A 20,180-nucleotide genomic window follows, 5' to 3' on the forward strand; every position below is an offset into this window, starting at 1 on the left:
ATCTCAATTCTTCTCATCCTTGGGTCCTTCCTTACACCTATAGGGCTTGGAAGGGATTTTGATTCTGATTGTTTTCTCCTGTACGACTGCTCCAATGATGTGGATGCTATTAATAATCGACGCTACAGTGAAGAAACTGAGGGGCTCTGACATCAAAGAGCTTTACTACATCGCCAGGTCACCAAGCCTACTGTACTCAGAGAGCTAGAATCCTGGGTCTTTCCATTTCCGTCTTGCTTTGCTTTCCAGTGTCCATCAGTGTTTCTTCCCTTGCCCTCCTCCTCCTCGTCTTTTCCTCCCTCGCTCCTGCCCAACTCTTTCTTGTCCCCTAAGCTTCTTTACCCTTTCCTTCCTTGTTGGTGGATGCTAGAAACATGCTCTGGGAGCCCACCGCACTCTATCTTTGTCTACTTTCTTAGTACATGGTGGTTTATCCAGAATCACAACTGAACTTCCCTATGGGAGAAGCATAGGATGACTATAACCTACAAAGGATGGCACTCACCAGCCTTCTTAAAATCCTCACCACCTCCATTTCTTCCCATATTTTGACTTAGAGTCCCAGACTAGAGGCGTGTGGCTCTGGAGCGTTTTCTGGTGTGCTATTGCTTACTAAAGGGCTTAGAAGCGTTCTCAAGGGCTATAATCATTTAGAAACCCCATCCTTTGTCTTGGTGTTGGGTATTTCCAGTGATGGATCCTCAATAATTTACTGACGGTCACACTAGGCTAAGTCTGGTTTTCCTTTTCTTACTGTTTAACAGCCATGACCTTGCTCACTCAGCTCAGTTGGTCCAGAAAGCATCTTGCCCTGTTGACTTTCACTGGCAGCTGGGTCTTGCATCAAGCCCCAGTCCCTAACTGGAAGTCCTCAATCTCGCTTCTAGCTCAGGGTTCACTTTCACTCTGTTCGTGAGTTACTCTTTGGTTTCCCTGCCTTCAAATAACTGCACATGCAAGCTTTCTTTTGAGTTTCTAGGATCACTGTTAGACATCAAACTAGAATTACGAGTTAAAAAGGGAAGTTTTCAGAGCAAGATTATGCTGATCAAGACAGGTGAGGTGAGGTAAAGGAGGCAGAGCTCAGGAGGGAGCTCAGTGGCTGAAGTGCTTGCCATACACACGTGAGAGGCTGATGTGATCTCTAGAACCCATGGGAACAGGCAGGCATTGTGGCACATACTGGTAATCCCATTGCTGAGAAGCAGAGATGGGAAGGTCTGTGGGTCTCAGGGCCTTACTAACCAGGTCATCTGGCCTAGATTACGTGGCAAGCTCCAGGTGAGAGAGAGAATGTGTCTCAAAAAACAAAAACCCAACAAGGGAGATGGTGCCTGAGGAATGACACCCCAGGTTGACTTCTGGTCGCCACATGTACATGCACACAAGTTAAGGCCCATATGAATACCCACATAAACATGAATACACACACACACACACACACACACACACACACACAGCATTGTGGGGGTGGGGAGGACTCCTTCCTCTCACATCTGTCTTATAAATGGGAAAGCCCTATTCTGTGAATTCACCCAGAAACTGCAAATGTTTGGAGTATTTACTCATCAATCTCAGTATCTATTCACATCATTCAACATTCTCTGTGTCAAGTAGTAGGTTAGACTCTAAGTAGACCCCATGATCTCAAGTCTATAAAAGTGTGTGTGTGTGTGTGTGTGTGTGTGTGCACGCGTGCCCTTGCTTGTGTGTATATGTACACTTGTACACAGGCACATGATTCCAATCAAATCTCTGTTCATGTTAATAAAGTGTCTCTGAAGATCACTTGCTCCAGGTTTGCTCTACTTACAACTTGCGGCTGTTGCCCACTCTAGCACATAGACTACCCTACTTCCTGCACCCAAGAAACTAACCCTAGAGAAGAAAAACCACTCAAAACTCTAAAGCCAAACATGCTAGATGTGGGATCCAGCCTTTCAGTCCTTCCTTTTCTCCTCTACACAGACACAAAAAAAACATAAGAGAAATGCTCTCTTGTCTGGCATCACGTGTTTCCTAACCAGGTGGGGAGATGCTAACTGCAAGGAAGATCTAATGTAAGGAAGGTCCAGGCAGCTCCGCTGTAGGGAGCATAAAGGCAAAGCTGTCTTCCAGTGTCTAGCTTCCTAGAGGGGCCAAGATTCCTGAAAGAGAAAAGCATAACAAGAAACAAGTGAGGATTTGGTCCACCACAATTGTTGTATATTTGGAGCAGTGGGGTGTGGCAGGGTGCTGTCAAGGCAATGGTTTCCCTGTATAACCCTGACTGCCCTGGAACTCACTCTGTATACCAGGCTAATTTTGAACTCGGAGACCCAACTGCCTCTCAAGTGCTGGGTTTAAAGGTGTGTACCACCACACCTGGCTCCACCAATCTTACAAAAATGCTGATTAAGACTGCAAATGGAGCGGGAGAGATAGCTTAGTGGTTAAGGGTGCTTGTGGCCCTTCCAGAAGAGCCCAGTTGAGTTCCCAGTACCCATGTCACAGGGCTCCCAACTGCCTGTAAACTCTAGCTCCAGTGGATCTCATACCCCTCTTTTGGCCAACGAAGGCACCTATACTTAAAAGCACACAGGCATGAACATAAACACATAATTAAAAATTATACCTTTTAAAAATATTTAAAGATTAAAATTGTTCTAGTCCAATTTCAGCTACCATTCTAAGAGCTACAGTCACACTTATTTATAAAGACATATCCCTAAACACTGAAATGACGGGTGGGATTATTGTGTGCGCAGGCCCTCCCCCTCCAGTTAAGGCCTTCCCCCTCCAGCTAAGGCCCTCCCCCTCCAGCTAAGGCCCTCCCCCTCCAGTGCTATTGAAACACTGAAGAAGGAATAGGAAGACTGTAGGATGCAGAGGATGGGGCTGGGTGCTGTGAAACGCTGCCTGGCTATTGATCATGACTACACAGCAGCTGTTTGAGACCTGAACAAGACTGGGCCTTTCATCCCACCGTGGGTCAGGTAGGAGCTCATGAGGCCCTACCCCTACCTGAGGGTCTACTGGGGAGAGGTGTTTTTCTCCAGTGGTGTAGCCATTAATAAGTTGTTTATACTTCAGTAAACAGCTTCCCTACCCAGCCATGCTCATCCAAGCAACCTAATTCAACCCAATGAGTTACAAAAAGGCATGAAGGTGGGAGGGGGAACATGCATAGATAGGGGAGTGGGTAAAAGGGGGTAATGGAGGTGGATCTCATCACAATACATTGAACACCTTATGAACTTGTCAAAAATAAGAAATAATGACCAGGAGTTAAATGAGAAATAGAAATTCAAAACCCAAATAAAAAAACTTAGCTATTCTATTTAATCAGGCTATTTTCATTCCTGAGCTGGAGGCCTGGATGTGGGCAACACATCAGTATGTGCATGCCTTAGGGACTTGCTCCGAGCACACTGAGGGATACCAGAAACGCTGGGGATGAAAAATACGGATAGACCAAACAATAAATACACATACACACCGTTTATTATTTGTAATTCAATACTTTTTTCCTTTAATTCATACTGGGCTTCCATGGCTCTAGCTACTTTACATTAAGATTTGGCTGGGTAGCCTTGTATGTTTCTAGGAACCAGCAATAAGTTTTCAGACCTTGCGCACAGCGCCAGGCAAAGTACAGTTTATAGATCCAAATACAGATGGCCAGACAACTCAACTGCAACCAACCTGTGTTCTTTCCCACTTGTGGCCCAGTGCAGGTGTTGGGTGCTGCTCCCTCCGCCTAACCCGACTCTACTCCATGTCAGGATTATCCAGGGGGCCACTATGGCCTCTGATCCATCCCTCCCCACCTCAGAGTCTAGGTTGAGGGAGGGGGAGGAAAAGCACCATGGGTTTGGGAAGATGGTCTGGTCCATGCAGAGAGTGGTCTGGCCCTAGAGTGCAAGGTAGGGAGATGTGGGGTGCCACACATTCTTGTTGGCAAAAAGTGACTATTTTACTGTGCAGTCCTTGCACACAACACAGAAGCCCAAGGCCAACTCCCCAGACAGGCTGATGTCCTGTTTGGAGCAAAGGCCACCGTTTTCCTTCTGAGGTGTCTTATGGTATTGAGAGAAGCAAGGAGGACCAAAGGGCAGAGATGACAATGTCCATTAGGCATTCACATGCTGGGGAGACCATCTGACATCAGCAAATCTTGGCAGGTGAGTGCTTCTCGTCGGCAGCCAAGGCTCCAATCCGGGCTCCCAGGCCTGCTGAGGACCTCTCCAAGTCACAACACCCCTGAGATGTTGCACAGCACATCAGAGCAGGGAGCTGGCTGAGCCCATCAAAATGGCTGGAGCTGGAGTGAGGTAACGAACGAGGCTGGGCAGAGAGGTGGGAGAGGGAACTCTCTGCGCCATGTGCAGATCCCTGCTTCACATCAGGGATGCAGGGATGCTGAAAGATGGCCTTCCAGAAAACACTCCTCTGAGACCCAAATGCATCTTCTGGAAGAAGACTTGGAGATGGAAGGGAGTAGGGCCAGCCTGCTGGAGGACTTGGGGTGCGGGTAGGGGTAGGAGGAGGATCGGGCCAAGGGTCAAGGATCGCAAAGGAACAACGGAAATGATTGCCCCATAGCTTAGAGATGGAAATAGGGCTGGGGTGAGGGAGAGAGTCCTGAAGTGGGCAGGCAGAGTCCAGGTGTGTAGGAAGGGCCACCAACAGCCCTGCCACCTGGGGGGAAGAGAGAAGACTGCTATTTCTCCTTGGCCATAGTGAGAAGGGCTGGCTTTGGCTGCCCTGCAGAGCTAAGGAAGTAGGATGGTATGGCACAAGAAAGGACCCTTCCGGGAGCACAAATAGTCCAGAAAGAGTCTTCCCCTTGCCAGCCATTTCCCCAACACCTCATCCTATAGGTGCTGTCTATGGTAATAAATGGGCCAGTCCCAGCATAGGTGAGTGGCTACGGACAAGCAGAGAATCCACTTGTGGCAAATTCTTCTTGAGGTTCCCTGGTGCTCCCCACTCCTTGACGCCAGGGCCCTAAGGCAAGCCAAGGATTTTAGCAAAAGTTTCACCATTTATCCAAACTGCAGCAAGGGTTTTGGCTGAGCAAAACAGAAGGTTCTAGAACTGGGAATGGCTTCTTCCCATTGTGTCCTCCATCAATGAGGAGTATGGACAGTAGAAAGGATTCACAGTGCCTGGAGATGGAAGATGGGCTCAGTTCAAAATGATACTCTTCTGGCCGTTACCCTCTAAGCGGAAACCAATTCTGAGCTTAAACTAAGCCAAAGGAAGGGAGGTTCCCTTGTGCTAATGCTGAGCAAGAAGACTCTCCGTGCCACTGGATGCCCCTATAGACCCCCTAGCCAAGAACAAAGCAACCTGCCCAGGCAGGACATCCTCCAAGATTGGGAACTCCCCATCTTGCTAGGGTCTGACATAATCAAGGTCAAACCTAGAACCCACATTAGAGGTCATTTACTCGGCCCTCTCCTGTTACACACAGATCCCGAAGCTCAGCGACGGCCTTCTCCAAGGGCCACATGACTTTTCAATAACACGGTTGGGACACAAGCCCAGATCTCTCAACACTTAATCCAGTAAAAGCACTCAAGTGTCTTGCCACACAAATCCTTACAGAAAGATCGAAGTTTACTTATGTCTACAATAAATAAACAAAACATGCCAGCTGGGAGAAGCCAAGGCCTGCTAGCTTCCATGGCCTCCTGCAGGTAGCCAGCTACTTGCCAGGCTATTGTCCAGGGAAGTTATTTTGGCTGCAAGGGTGAGCTACCTCTTCTTTCACAGAGTATTGACTAAGGGGATGGGGGTTGGGGAGCAGATTTTGTTTGAGAATAAACTGATTTGTTGGTTTCTTCCTGGTTTAAAAGCACAAGCTAACACTAAGACAGAAGGACCTCATAAGAAAGCTATGATTCTCGGGGGCGACTCTTTATGTATACATATCATCTGCGTTCACCAGAAAACAGGAGGCCTTCCCTGACAAACTAGGTACTCTCCTCTCCTGAATGAATCTTCAGGCCAAAGAAAAGCAGCGGTCTGTGGTTGGGCTGCTTCTGTTACTTTGTCCCTCACCCAATGAACACCTTGGAAGTCATCCTAAAGGGGCCATCGCTACTTGAACAATTTAAATAAATGACTACATATGCAATAAATCTGAGAATTTCCAGTTCTGCTTTAAATGACTTTCTGGGAATAATTTTGGCTTCTGGCTATTCCCTCGTCCCCCTGTACCAGCCCCCCCCCCTTCTTTGTCTCAGGGCTCATGGGTCTTGACTGCCACCAGCATCTCTCTCAAAATCCGGGACAGCAATCAAGTGGTCTTTGGGCCTTGCCCAGTCTAGAGAAACAAATGAATCCACTCCCTTGTCCCTGCTTTCCCAGAAGAGTGCTGGTGGTGCTGGCTAGGCACCAGAGCCTTCTCCTCCTTCCACCAGAGAGTGATGCAGGGCTATATCCTAGTTACTGATTCTGCCCTTCAAGAATTAGCAAGGCCTGTTTCCCCAGAGCACTGCAACATCTCACTGCCAAAATGGAATGTTCAGACAATTCTGAGAAGAAAGTAGCTTTCTCTCCGGTGGCCATCTTGCTGCCTTTATACAGATGCTTTGGGAAATCCAGGGTTCCTTTTTTGCCCCCAACTTGAGAAGCCCAGGAGAAGCAGCGAGCTTATGCCAACCTGGCAGCAGTTCTTTACTACAGTGGATCTGTAAGAGCTCTGCCTGGGGCTGGCCGGATTCCTTGAGTCATTAGATGGAAGCTCAGTAGATACTGAAAGGGAGCGTGATGAATCTACCATGATCGTATAAAACCTGAGTCCTGGTGAGCTAACATTAAGAAGGCCCTGCTGGCTCAAGTTTCTAACACAGCATCTTTCTTTTATTTCTTGGTGGCTTTCTTTCTATCTCACTGGGGCCAGAGACTATAAAGGGATTTGCACACACACCTGCCAGAACCTCCTCCCCAGACTCCCAAACCTGAGAAACTTACAACTGAGATGACCTCTGTGGGGGCAGGTTCCACTTGGCCCTTTCCTGACCAAACGCATATGTCTTTGCCACCTGCCCCCTCTAGTGGCTCATACATTTTCCCATACACGGTGGTAAAGAGCTGCCTCTACTGCTGACTCTGGGTCTTCAGAGAGAGTTCATGGTGGTGTTAGCCCTCTGTGTGGCTTGGCTCTAGGCTCGCTGTTCACACAGGATTCTGAGCAAGCCCTGAAATCCATGTCTCTAGATCATTCTCTGTCTCCCAAAGCCTCGAAGGACTTGGATACCCTGACTTATCCTGGACATCAAACTCATAGCTCAAAGGGAAAGAATTAGAGCCACAGACCTGACTTGTTTATAACCACTAAAAGAGGGTGGGGTTTTTTGTTTTTTGTTTTTTTTGGTTTTTTTGTTTTTGTTTTTTAAACAAGGTCAAAAAAGGCTCTACCCTGGCTAAGAAACAATGTGCTCTTAGGGCACACAGAAACAATAGAACTTTAGGCACTAAAAAGTGACACTCCCCCCAGGTCCTGCCTGAGAGAAGACCAGAGAGAAAGGGAGTAGGGAGTCAGGAGGAATCCCCAGCCCTTGTGGGGTCCACAACCTACTTAGGTCAGAAGAAGGTGTGGGGGTGGCTGAGGAGAACTCCCATCAGGTGCCAGAGCTCAGGAGCCTGCAGCCCCACAGCCCAGGCCCACAAATGCAGCAGCCTCTGCCACAGGCCTCGCCACCTGGCTCTCAGTATGGTCCTAACCAATGGCCTCCTGGGGGGATTTTGGATGGGGCTCCTGCCCTCTCCATTCTTCCAGTTCCCAAGAGAAGGCCCAGGGAAGCACTGGGTGGGGGAGGGGACAGGTTCTCTCTTATTCTAGAGACAAATCAAAAGGGGGTTAGGGAATGAAGCACCTTAAGCAACGCCCTCTTGAAACGTCTTTGAAGACCCAAGGGTCTTCACAGGCATAGACTTTGGCTCAGCCACATTTCCCTTCTAAGGGCCAAGAATGGCCGGCAAGGAAGGGGTGGGGAACAGAAGATGGGAGAAGGAGGATCAGGGGAGGTTGATGCTGAGAGGTGGTCCCTGCCCTCCTCAGTCCCTCCACAGTGGAGGGAAAAACGCTGCTCTGGCCGGCACAGGGGGCGGGAGTTCCCGCTCCTTCTCCCTGGTACATAGGCATTATCTCTGTTTTAAAATCTGTATATAATATATATTTATATTCTGTATATATATATTTATATATATTTATAGGGTCTATGTACATGTATTGCACAGGCCTCTTGTAGCCACCCCTGGTCCTGCCTTGTCAGTGATAGCGGTTCCTCTTCTCGTCGCTTTCAGATGTGTAGTCTCGGGACCTGATACCATTCTGAAGGTTGATAAGCGAGTCCTTCATCTGTAAGACAGTGTCCTCAGTGAGTCTCCACAAAGCAGCAGCTGCCTCACCCATCTGTGGCCCATCCCTGACCATGTGACAGAGCCAACAGAAGTTAAGTCTAAAGCAAAGGGGGTTCTCAGGGTCCTCAGCCTAAGGCAGAAAGGGGTCAGCCAGTCCAGCCCTGAAAACCCTTTGGCTTGGTTATTTGTGACCCTCATATCAGCAAAATACAAGTATCCAATCACTCTAAGGAGCCACCCTGAACAACCACTTAACTTGGCCTTCACCTCTAATCCTGAATACTTTCTGTCTGTCTTTCTCCTGGATTGGGCAGCTTTCTAATTTCACCCACTCCAATTTCACCCAGTTGCAAAGTCCAGAAACAACATAAACTTTCTACGGTCACAATCACTCCTTCCTCCTGGCCTCTCAGACACACTAAGTCTCTTGGCTGCCTCATCAAGAGCTGTTTCACTTCCTGTTTCTCGCGACTAAAGCTATCCTGTCCTTCCCAGACATACAAAGTGGTGTCAAGCAGAGAGAGAGGGCAGGGTCTTCATCAACCCCACAACAGGAGATTAATATTTTGGGGTCATGGGGTCAGGTCCAAAACGGGCAGCTACAGTTGGAGCTTCTACAAATGGTCTATCACATAGAGCTACTCTGTTATAATGACAAGGTAACATCTCCATCCTTATGCACTGACAACTCCTGCCCGGTTGGTCTGCCTCATCTTCTGCTTTGATTTCTCTGTTTCTTCTAAGTCCACTCATCAGGTAGGAAAGGGGGCCCGTTTCTGTGCATGTGCGGGCCAGAAGACAACTTGCAGAAGTTTCTCCTTCCACCTGGAGATTAAACTCAACGTTGTCAGGCTTGGTGGCAAACACCTTTAACAGCCGAACCATCTCACTCATTGGCCATTCAAAGAGAGTTTAACATGCAGTCTTCTGGGAAGACAAATCACTGCACAGGATTTCTCTGCTTTAAAAAAAAAAATCCATTCTACATCCCTCTAGTTATTAATCTATCTTAATTTGTTATTGTTTGGGGGAATTCTTATGTTTCTAATACTCCATTGAGGAACAGATTTAAATATAAATCAAGGGATGGGTAATAATAATAATAATAATAATAATGATAATGATAATAATAATAATAATAATAATAATAATAATAATAATAATGAGGAGGAGGAGGAGGAGGATGATGTCAGAATGTGATGAGGGAGAGAGCAACATTTCTTAGTACAGAAGGAAAGGGGCTCTGCCTCCCAAAGATGAGGGACTATGGGCATCTCACCTGGTCAAGGAGCATCACTGAGGATTTGATGATTTCCCTCCACTTCTGGAGCTCGGTATCGTGGTACTTTTGTTGGGATTCTAATAGCTGGGCCCATTCTGTCTGAGACTGGGGTAACCTGTGGGGGTAGAAGAAGGGGTACCCAACAGCTGGAGTTATGCTCAGTGGGCTGGTCTGCGCTCCCAGACCCCAAAGGACCGAGGGTCACATAAGAGTGCTTTCTCTTCTGCTTGATGCCCTAGGGTCCCCACTGTCTGGACACTCTGAGGCCAGATTTGTAGAGATAAAGTATAGGCTCATCTCAAAGGGCTGTCCTTGAGCACAGGCAGTGGAGCAGTCCCTGACAACAGAGTGGGAATTAAGGAGGGGACAAAGAGGTCAGGCCCATATTACCTTTCCTGGAGCCTGAGACCCTGCCAGGCAGTGAGGGTCTGTGTGGTGTATTCCAGCATCCACAGCTTGTAAAAGAGCATCACGTTAAGGATGACCAACAGCACCAGACTGGGAGAGAGACAGGAAAAAACAAGGGCTGTGAGATGGAATCGGGGACAGGGGAATCTCCTGGGCTCTCCAACCACCCCACCCCCCGCCTACCCATGAGGCCATGTGCCTGCCTGCTGGGCCAACCCAAACATGACAGAAGGGGGTGAGGAGGTTGAAGGGGTGTAGCGATGGTCAGAGAAGGAGAAGCAACATAGTCTACCAGGTCAGTGACAGAGCAGGAGAGCCATGGAGAGAGGTATAAGCAAAGGTATTGAAGGCACTGGAAGGGAAGCCACGGGCACCTGAATCTGGCATAGGTGGAGGGGGGGGAAGCGATGAACTAAAGGGAACAATCATAGGGCTGGTACCTGAAACAGATCCTAATGGGAGCAAGGAAGAAAAACGGGGAGGAGGCAGGTTAGAAATGGGAGTGTGGGGAAGGAGGGAATGCACTTCAATAGAGACAGAGAGCAAGTGAGCATCTATGAGAAGAAAAAACAAACAAACATGAGAAGAAAGCACACAGTGGACGAGGAGGCCAAGCAAGAATGGGTGGGGGGAAATGGCTGTGGACTCCTAGACTTCCCTATCAACCCAAAGTCCTGCCACACCTGAAGGGCCAGAGTGAAGGAGGACCTGGTACGCCTTACAGGCACTGGAACTTCCCTGGAAGTGACAATGTCTTCTCCTGCACTTGTCACTACCAGAAGTGACCAGAAGCAGAGAGGAGCAAGGATGACAGGAGTGAGGGTCAAAGGGTGCCAGGAGAGTGGAGATCAGAGCCGGGGAGACTTCTCTCTGCCTCAGTAGCTGCCTATGCCATTCTGTGACAGAAACTCATGGGCAAGGTAGAAAGGCGGGGACACAGAGAAGACCCAGAGTCATCAAGGGCTGGGACTTAGACCGAGTGTATTACTTAAAATCTTTTTTTTAACTTCCCTAAGTTTCTCATCTATCCTGTTTTCTCACAACAGACATCATATCTAACCTATGGGGTTGCTCTACGGATGGGAAGGAACATGACCTTTCGCCACAGGGCCCACCTCCAGAGCTGGTACTCAACATGAGAGGATTGCAGAAGGACAGGCGCACACAGGAAGAGAGAAGATGGCCAAACTGGGAAGGCAAGTCATGGGTGGGAAGAGCACCAACAAAGGAAAGAAATCCTACGTGATTTCAACTGCATCTTAGACTGTTTAAAGTCGGTGTGTAAGAGTAAAATCGTTGTGTAAGAGTAAAGTTGGTGTGTAAGAGTCATGTCAGTGTGTAAGAGTCAAGTCAGTGTGTAAGGGTCATGTTGGTGTATAAGAGTCAAGTCAGTGTGTAAAAGTCATGTCGGTGAGTAAGAGTAATGTTGGTGTATAAGAGTCATGTCGGTATGTAAGAGTCATGTCAGTGTGTAAGAGTCGTGTTGGTGTGTAAGAGACCTTATTTGTTCCTCCAGCACTATGGGTAGAAGTGTTCCTTCATCTGTCAGCTGCAGGTCCCTTGGGCTATCCTAAGTTCTCCATGAAAATGTCCATCTTTTGTGCTGAGTTTCAACGCTATCATCTAACCGTACGAGCACCCTCTGAATCATCGGAACGCCTGCCTCCTCAGCATGTGCCGCGTTACCACCTTACATTTGGGCTTGTGTTTATAATCCTGGATGTAAACGCAAAGGTCGTTTGCTATCTGAGGGAAGACTCCCCAGTGTGCCAAACAGAGACAAAGAGGTGGGAGGTTGAGTCATTACACTGAGGGTGGATGATGCCAAGAGCCTGCCAGACACGGGTAAGCTGTGCTGTGTCAGTGTGTTCTAAATACAGGCTTTCGGAACCCTAGCCTCGTCGGCATTGTGTTGAGTCAGAAGGTCTGACTGTTCAAAACTTACAAAGCCACAGAGTTCACTGATCCCTATGGGATTTGCCCAGTTGCGTGGGCATTCTCTAAATAAGTAAAACTGAAATGTAGAGAGCACATAAATATAGAACTAACCAAGGTTATAGTCTCTTCCTTACCAGTATCCAATGCCTGTTGTGGTTTAAACAGGCACAAATCACATTACACTGGTGTTTTAAGGGTGAGTTTTACAGTTGTCTCTGTCCTTACTGTTGTAATATCATGGTTTCTTACACTATCATGTGTTCTCATGCTATGCCTTCAGGAGTATTAAGAATCCTTTTTATGTTCTCCACGGGTTTTTCTCCTGTAAGCAGTCACCAGGGTTTTCTCTGGCCCCACTTCTGTCTCACACTGGGTAGACGGTCTCATTTATACCCATGGCTTTACTCTGTCTCCTAAAGGCCAGGCCTATACCAGCAAAGGCCTGTCCTCCTCAGCTGACAGCCTGCTGCAACCCAGACACTTTTGGATTTTGGCATGTCCTCTCTGACGGCTTTCAGCTAGACTCCAAATTTCTGTTGACACGAGCACCTGTAGTCTCTGTAGGCTTCCTTTGAGGCATAACTAAAGGGTTACTGAGCTTTTCCACCTGCATTCTCTCTCTCCCTCCCCCCGACCCCCACTCAGTCTAGTGGCCCCTCTGGTGCAGATCACTCCAATCATCTACACAGCTTCTAGTCTCTGTGCCAGTTGTGAGCTTCCTCGAGAGTGTCCTGAGACTAAGGATGCGCCCTCCCAGCATCTCTCCAAGGATGCTGCAGGGAGAGGTGTAGAAGGGTCACAGGAACAAAACTGACCTAGAGGTGGTCTGGTGCCCTGTGTTCAGAAGGTAGAGCACATGCGCAGGAACTGGCTGAGCCGCTCACCCACCTGTGCCATCTACGCCCTTAGAGCTCTAGCCTGGCCAAAGGAGTAGGATGCCAGGCTGCAGGCTGAGCCAAACAGAAGCTGTCCTTGGCAGTTCTAAATGCCTCTCGGGCAAATGGTTTAGCGTGTCCTGGGCACGGATGACAAGGACTCACACACCAGGACAGATGTGCTCTCTCTTTATGCCTTTTTTCCTTTGGTGCCTCGTCCCCCTACCTCAACTCACTGTGTAAGATATTGAACCTATGGTTTTATAATGGTGTGCTAATTATAAAGTCATCGAGATTGAAATAAGCATCTGTTCTTCCTGGACTGGAAGCATTGATTTTGTCTGGCTACCCTGTCAATACGACTCTGTGTATGACTCTCATGCTGGGCACAGAGCAGACACTCAAGAGGACCTCTCATAAATTAATGAACTCTCGAAATGTCCCGAAGCATCTCTATGTCAGTCAGCATTTATCTTGAGGAGGGATTCCGAGTACCCTGCTTCTCTCACCCGCTTCACACAGAGCATCTAAAAGCCATAGACACTGCACACACCGTCACGCCCACCCCACCCCCAGCCTAGAAGGGGGGGGGGGGCGTGCTGAGATATAAACAAACAGAAAAGCTAACAAATGATTGTGCAACTGATCCAGCAAAGACCAGAAGACAAGGGAAGGGTTAAAGGAGGGGGAGGGCATATGCTTAGGAGATAAGGATGGTTCTCCTGAAACCGGGGAGGGAGAAGAGCCTGGAGTCTCTTACACACAGCTGATAGCCAGCAGCAGCTTAGACACGCTCTGAAGGTGAAAGCCATTGGGAGTGTCCTCGGGGATATGCCGTGTCTGCGTGGAACCTGTGGGAGAAAAGATAGGGAGTCACCCTCTAAGTCCACACCCTGCTGACGGGATACTGGGCCAAGCAGGAACACCGGGCAACTATGTGTCATGCTATCAGTGACCATGGGACGGCATCGCCAGCCCTCCAACTAGAGGAGGTAAAGTCTGCAAGGTCAAGGCTTGGGTCCAATAATTACTGAACAAATGAGAAAGCAGAGCTATGTACCTAGGATGTAGAGGTGTGATTGGCTGCTTAAGACAGGCAAGAGGCAGCGGGCTCCCATCCCATTTAGCTTTATAATCAGTTACATGATGTCAGGGTAAGAAATGTAACTTCCCAGTCAGTCTACCTAAATGTGACACTAACCACACACGCCTATCTCAAACACATAAAATGCTGTGCTCTAGTTGAGGCTGGAGTGGGGACGCATGGGAAATACTGGTCCCCATGCGGCTCTGATGCACTCACATGCCATGTGCAAAGCACTGTTTGTAAAACACTGGAATCACACTGAGCTATAAACAAAATAAATTCTCTGGAAGAAGAATATAAGCATTCTTCACATGACCAAAATTCATGCACTATTTTAGGGGTCAGGGCCTTCGTGTAGCTTTTGTATTTTCACTGGTGGCAGTGTTTTTATTTGTGCTTTTTTTTTGTTTTAATCTAAAGCTATGTTTTATTTAACAAAATGATTTTTCAAATGGAATAACAAAGATGAACCAATTCTCAACTCTGACTCTATCCTTTGGCCTGTGTGGCTCTGAGTCTAGGTGAACTCTTGTCCTGACTTAAGCAAAAGAGGACTAATCCTAGACCACACTTGGTACACAGGAACTCCAAAATTAGGTAATACAGATGCTATGACACACCATTAATTAATTTGTCCTTGTCAAAGACCCAACATGTAATAAATTTCTCAATATAGACTTAAACAAACAAAAACACTGGAATCACTAGCCTCTGGGTCCCCTAGAGAGCCCCAGGGTTCCACAACTGGGAAATCTACATGAGAAAACAAAGGGTGGCATGAGAAAAGGATGAAATACAAGAGGTGTCTACAGCCTGCACAGGCAGGCACTTGGCTGGTCTGTGAGGGACAAGTGACAAATTCTACTTGGGGTGTAGATTGGGTGTGCATCTGAGTGCCATGACAGAGGCACACAGCCCCATCTCATGGTCCCCAACCCACACTTCCATTCCCACCTGAAACGTACCTGCCACGTGCTTGATCCTGTGGCCCACGTCTTCGTCGGTGGGTGTGGTGACTGGGCTCATCACCTCTTCCAGGTGAGGTACCCGCAGGTGGGCGTGGGGACGCTTCCTCCTCCGTACTGCTGAAGACTTATTGGCCTTCTCCTTGGGTGACTGTCTGTGCATCTCAGCCAGGTAGGTGCTCTCTGTTTTGGTTAGCTCGGTCTCTGTCAATCACAAAAGGGCCATATCAGAGGCCTATAACTTCCACCCAAAACACTGTCCACTAGAAGCAACTGTCCACCTTGTATCATATTCCTCCTAGGTACCCTGGGAAGCTGGCCAGACGACCCTCAGAGATGCCCACGCCGAGTATTTTTGAGGCCAAATTTTGCTTTAAGAGGACCATATTCCCAACCTCTGCACCTCAATGTCTGTAACTTATGGCATATCACACACTTCCTAAGCAGGCGCCCTCAGATCGTTCTTATAGTAATAAGACTCAATGCCAGGATCACTACAACCAAAGTTCATTTGAAATCACAGCCCTCTTTATCGATCTCAAAGCTATGGACACAGACTCTTGAAAGACACACAGCATAGACATATTAAACTTGATGCTCATTTCAGAGGCAGAATTAGGAACCCTATGAAACTAACTTATGGTCTCAGAGACACCCCCCTTATTCTCCATATTTTCCATCCCCCCCCCCCAAATGGAAAACAGCAGCCAAAAGCTGCACAGGCCAACAGAGGAAGGTTCCAGGCTGGCTGACAAGAGGACTGTGGCACACACCTAAATGGCGGAAGTAGTCCTCCAGTCCACTCCAGAAGTTCTTCTCGATGAAAGTTTTCACGAACCCCCAGGGCTGCTTTCGATAGCGGAGCTCTGTGGAGACCCTGAGGAGCAGGATGTTAGAGACAAGCTCAGTTATTCATATGGGAAAAAAAAAAAACAGGTTTGGAAAGCACAGACCAGAAGTTAGCAGTACGTTGCTATGTTGCTGCTGCCTGGCGGAGAGGGGACACAACAGTTTATGCTCTGCAGCCTCCCAGCCAATCAAGAGAAAGTTTAGAAACTAAACCCAACTAGGGACTCCAGAGCTACTCATCGTTTGCAACTTCAAGTGTCTTCTCACTTGTCCTGCCTCCTCGCTGCACCCATCCACACGTCTCTCCCAAGCACTGCCTGTTGCTCTTGCCGTAGCATCATACTCAACCCTCCTGTGGGAGAGCCCTGTTCTTTGCCTCTTCCTCAGATGTATGAGCACCTGTGAGTAGATTTTTCCCAACATAATCCCCCACATATATCAGGGATGTTTGTCCTGATTTTCTTCTGCCTCACCAGGGGTGCTACCTTCCCTGGGCCTAACGGGAACATGGCCACGCTTGGAGCCTTCTTACATTCCCACCAAGGTTTCTGCACAGAGAGCAGACTAGCACCTCTTGCAGAGGTTCAGCTGGCATCAGCCATGGTGATTTTCAAGTGTGTGTGTATGTGTGTGTGTGTGTGTGTGTGCGCGCGCACGTGTGCTGGTTTTACAGTTATACTACATGCTTCTTTTTTTAAAATTAATTTTATTAATTTATTCATATTACATCTCAATTGTTAGCCCTTCCCCTGTTTCCTCCCATTCTTCCTTCCCTCCCACTTCTCCCCTTCTCCCCTCCCCTATGTCTGTGATTGAGGGAGACCTCCTCCCCCTATATATGCTCTTAGACTACATGCTTCTTTTAAGGCTGTGGTCTATATTTCTCCCTTCCTCTGAGTGGGCATCACCGTATCCAGAACTAACTCTCCATCTGGTTGTGATGTGAGTAGGGCTGAGTACAGAAAGCTGGTTGTGTTGGTCAAGATTCCTGCTCTCTAGGAGCTCACTAACCAACGAGGGTAATGAGAGAGAAGTGTAACACATGGGGCATGGAGTAAAGGGCACAGCGTCCTGCTGCTAAAGGCTAAGCTTCACTATATCCTGGGGAACGACTCTTGATCAAGTTACTCTTCTGATACATGAGAGCAACTCCACCTCCCTAGGTTAGTCTAAAAAAGCGCAACAGCTGTAGTTTAGGTACCTACACAGCTCCATATAAACCATATAAAACCAACAGGAGGCATGGTAAAGACCTCCCAAAGATGACAGAGTGTCCAAAGGGACACAGGGTGGAGAAGAATGAAGTCAGGATGGGAAGACAAGGAGTCTCAGAAGGCTCCAGAGAGGACATACAAGTGAGAATATTCCAGCCCCACCCCCCACACCCCTTCTCCCCAAGGAGCAAACAGGCACTGTGTAATTCGAATGCCTCTCCCCATCGGCACCCACACAAGCCTTCACGCAGCACACCTGAGTCTACTCTTGTTCCGGGCCACACGGGTGAGCGTGTAGCGATTGATGGTGTAGAAGTAGTCGTGGTATGGCACATCGTGGGTGAGGACTTCGGCATCTATCACGTAGCATTCACTCTCCTGACTTGCTTTGTACATGGTCTGCAGGGAGGAAAGCACCACTGATCAAAACTTGAGGAGAAGCCAGGTGGGAATGGGACCTTTCCTGATGTCCCTGCCGCCCCTGCCCCTGGACTCCTGAATGGAGGATGAAAGAGTGTGACGTCACTTGAGTTGGCAGCACCTGAACTAATGAGGTGCCACTGCCTCGGGACTAAACTGGGCCTTGATCCAGAGGCATCGTCCCCCAAGTGTTGCTTTCCTCCTTCACAAATGGGGCAGGATTTCCAAGCACGCTCTCTTTGGATTCTCTCCTCTCCCCACTCACCTGTGTCTCCCTGACAGTGGCTGTTTTGGGAGCCAGGGGGTTAGTAAGGGTGATAGTGTAGAGAATCACGCGGCTCTGGTTCCCATTCTCTTCCTTTTTCCACGGGTGGAAGATGATATCTGAGGGTGGAGACAGGATCTAGAATGAGGGGGCGGGTGTAGCACAGCATGGCTCCGCTTGTCTGAATCTCCCCTCCAATGAACTCCTCGCTCCATGCTGACTACTGACAGCCACCCTCCTCCCCTGGAAGCCAATAGGGTTTGGAAGCTGGAGGGGGGGGGGGCAATGGCCAAAAGGAGGTGGAGTTGGAGCAGAAAGAGGCCCATTGTGGCATTGCCGAAATTCTACAGAGAGCTCCAGAATGCCGATTGTTCCAAGGCTGGGCCAGGAGGTCTTGGGGCCACCTGCGGGGGTGCAGGCAACATTGAGTTTTACTGTGGTAAGAGCATCGATTCCCCAGGGAGTGTCACCACCCCTCCCCCCATGGCCTGAAGGTGCTTCTCTCTTCAGAGGGTGCCTAGAGCCTTTGTCCCAAGGGGGTGATTGGCATCTCTGCTAGGCAATCTGTGCTATGGGAAAAACTGGAGGAAGGGAGTGAGACTAAAGACATGAGCCCCCCAGGGTGCTAGATCTAAATCCTCACTCAGCCCTTCTAGGCTGCTTTATACCGGCAGATAAATAATAGTCTGGGGGGGGGGGTCAGGTTCCTAACAAGTTAGTGCCAGGAACCCCACGGCCTACATAAGGCACAGCTGAGGACTCACTGAGCCAACGCAATGCATTCGGTAGAGTGGGTACCTCCTAAACAGGGAACAACTAGCTGCCCTGTAGCACACAAAGAGCTCTGTGGGGACAAAGAGCTGATGAGGCCTGCTCACTGGGAAATCTTTGGAGCCTAGTGGACAGAAGACCGATGAAACCTTGCGGTACTAGGGACAGATAGCCTAGAGGATCTTTGGTACCATGTAAGCTCAGAAAGAGGAGCCTGTGACCCTGGGGAAAGAATGGTATATGAAAAGAGGTAGGCAAAAAGGAGAAGAAGGAGGAGGGGGGAGGAGGAGGAGGGGGAGGAGGGAGAGGAGGAGGAGGAGAAGGAGGGGGAGGAGGAAGGGGGAGGAGGAGGAGGGAGGTGGAGGAGAAGGAAGGGGGAGGAGGAGGAGGGGAAGAGGGGGAGGTGGAGGAGAAGGAAGGGGGAGGAGGAGGAGGGGAAGAGGGGGAGGTGGAGGAGAAGGAAGGGGGAGGAGGAAGGGGAGGAGGAGAAAGGAGGAGGAGGAAGGGGAGGAGAAGGAACGGGGAGGAGGAGGGGGGGAGGAGGAGGAAAGAGGAGGAGAAGGAAGGGGGAGGAGGAGGAGGGGGAGGAGGAAGAAGGGGAGGAGGAGGAAGGGGAGGAGGAGAAGGAGGAGAAGGAAGAGGGGAGGAGGAAGAGAGGGAGGAGGGGGAGGAGGAAGAGGGGGAGGAGGAGGAAGGGGAGGAGGGGAGGAGGAAGGGGAGGAGAAGAAGGGGAGGAAGGGGAGGAGAAGGGGAGGAGGAGGGGAGGAAGGGGAGGAGGAGGGGAGGAGGGGGAGGGAGGGGGAGGAGGAAGAGAAGGATGTACAGTGGAGAAAGGGATGGACAGTCAGGGAGGGGCCAGCCCGCAGATCAGACCAGAGAAGCGCCGCTGCTCCATGAAGTCCCGAAGGAACGGTGAGTTGGTAAACAGCAGGTCATAGAGTTTGTCCACGCTGAAGTTGAAGACCTCATTCACATATTGTCTTCCACTCAGATCTTCATAGAAGGCCTGGACCTCTCCTGTACAGATGAGAGGATGAAGCGGACAGTGTCAGAGGAGGGCAGGAGGCTGCGGTGACATCCCCAGGGCACTGACATCTCTGTGGCTGATGTGGGTGCTACCACCAAGGGAAGGGTGGCTGGGCTCAGGGGCTCACTGTTAATTCTTTTGCCTTCATTTCTCTGAGCTGCTTGGTCTGCGGCACACTCTGAGATCCAGAACTCCCTTTCATGTTGCAAAATGGAGAGATGAAGGGATGCTCTGGACCACATTCTGAGGCTCACCTTCATCATGGGTATCTGAAGAGTCACTGAGCTCGGTGGGGATATCCTCATTGTCATTGAAGTCCAGGGATGGGGAGGTCACGGGTGCAATGATCTCAATCTTCTCCCCGATGATATTGTCAATGGCAAGCTCCTTCTCTAGGGACCCATCACCCTCCATCACCTCTTCCTCCAGTGGCAAGCCATCGAACTGCAGGGGAGATCAAGAACTAACCAACCAGGGTTCCCCTTTGGGGATCAACTCTCCGCAAGGGAGACTAGCAACCTGGCCTTCAGAGTCATCCCATTCCTGGCAGAGCTGCTCGGGAGCCAGGTGCTGGGACTGTGCTGCGGTGCACAGGAGAGAAAACACAGAACAAACGTGCACTGCCCTTTCTGTGCCGCTCCAGCGACATACCACTCTATGGGTGGTGAGCCCATTCTAGGCCTTTCCTAGAGCCGCAGTCCCACCGTGCTGCTACAGTGCCAGC

The 20,180-nt window shown here is 49.3% G+C and overlaps 1 protein-coding gene across 2 annotated transcripts in view; it reads right to left on the bottom strand.

Moving 5' to 3' along the window:
• Positions 1 to 7,346: 7,346 nt before the first annotated feature.
• Positions 7,347 to 20,180, bottom strand: part of Gramd1b (GRAM domain containing 1B) — a 243,994-nt gene continuing 231,160 nt past the window's right edge. Inside the window, exons 13-22 of one of the 2 annotated variants that reach the window (XM_051156231.1) lie at positions 19,711 to 19,900; positions 19,303 to 19,446; positions 17,659 to 17,777; positions 17,230 to 17,372; positions 15,684 to 15,787; positions 14,911 to 15,114; positions 13,619 to 13,709; positions 10,028 to 10,135; positions 9,635 to 9,752; positions 7,347 to 8,353 (exon numbers count right to left, since the gene is read on the bottom strand). In XM_051156231.1, coding sequence (XP_051012188.1) covers positions 8,264 to 8,353; positions 9,635 to 9,752; positions 10,028 to 10,135; positions 13,619 to 13,709; positions 14,911 to 15,114; positions 15,684 to 15,787; positions 17,230 to 17,372; positions 17,659 to 17,777; positions 19,303 to 19,446; positions 19,711 to 19,900 — 1,311 coding nt within the window. In that variant the 3' untranslated portion in view covers positions 7,347 to 8,263. The remainder of the gene's footprint in view (positions 8,354 to 9,634; positions 9,753 to 10,027; positions 10,136 to 13,618; positions 13,710 to 14,910; positions 15,115 to 15,683; positions 15,788 to 17,229; positions 17,373 to 17,658; positions 17,778 to 19,302; positions 19,447 to 19,710; positions 19,901 to 20,180) is intronic. The other variant, XM_051156232.1, reaches the window with a different exon arrangement.

The sequence above is a fragment of the Acomys russatus genome, chromosome 14 (genome assembly GCF_903995435.1).
Source record: "Acomys russatus chromosome 14, mAcoRus1.1, whole genome shotgun sequence".
Lineage (NCBI taxonomy): Eukaryota > Metazoa > Chordata > Mammalia > Rodentia > Muridae > Acomys > Acomys russatus.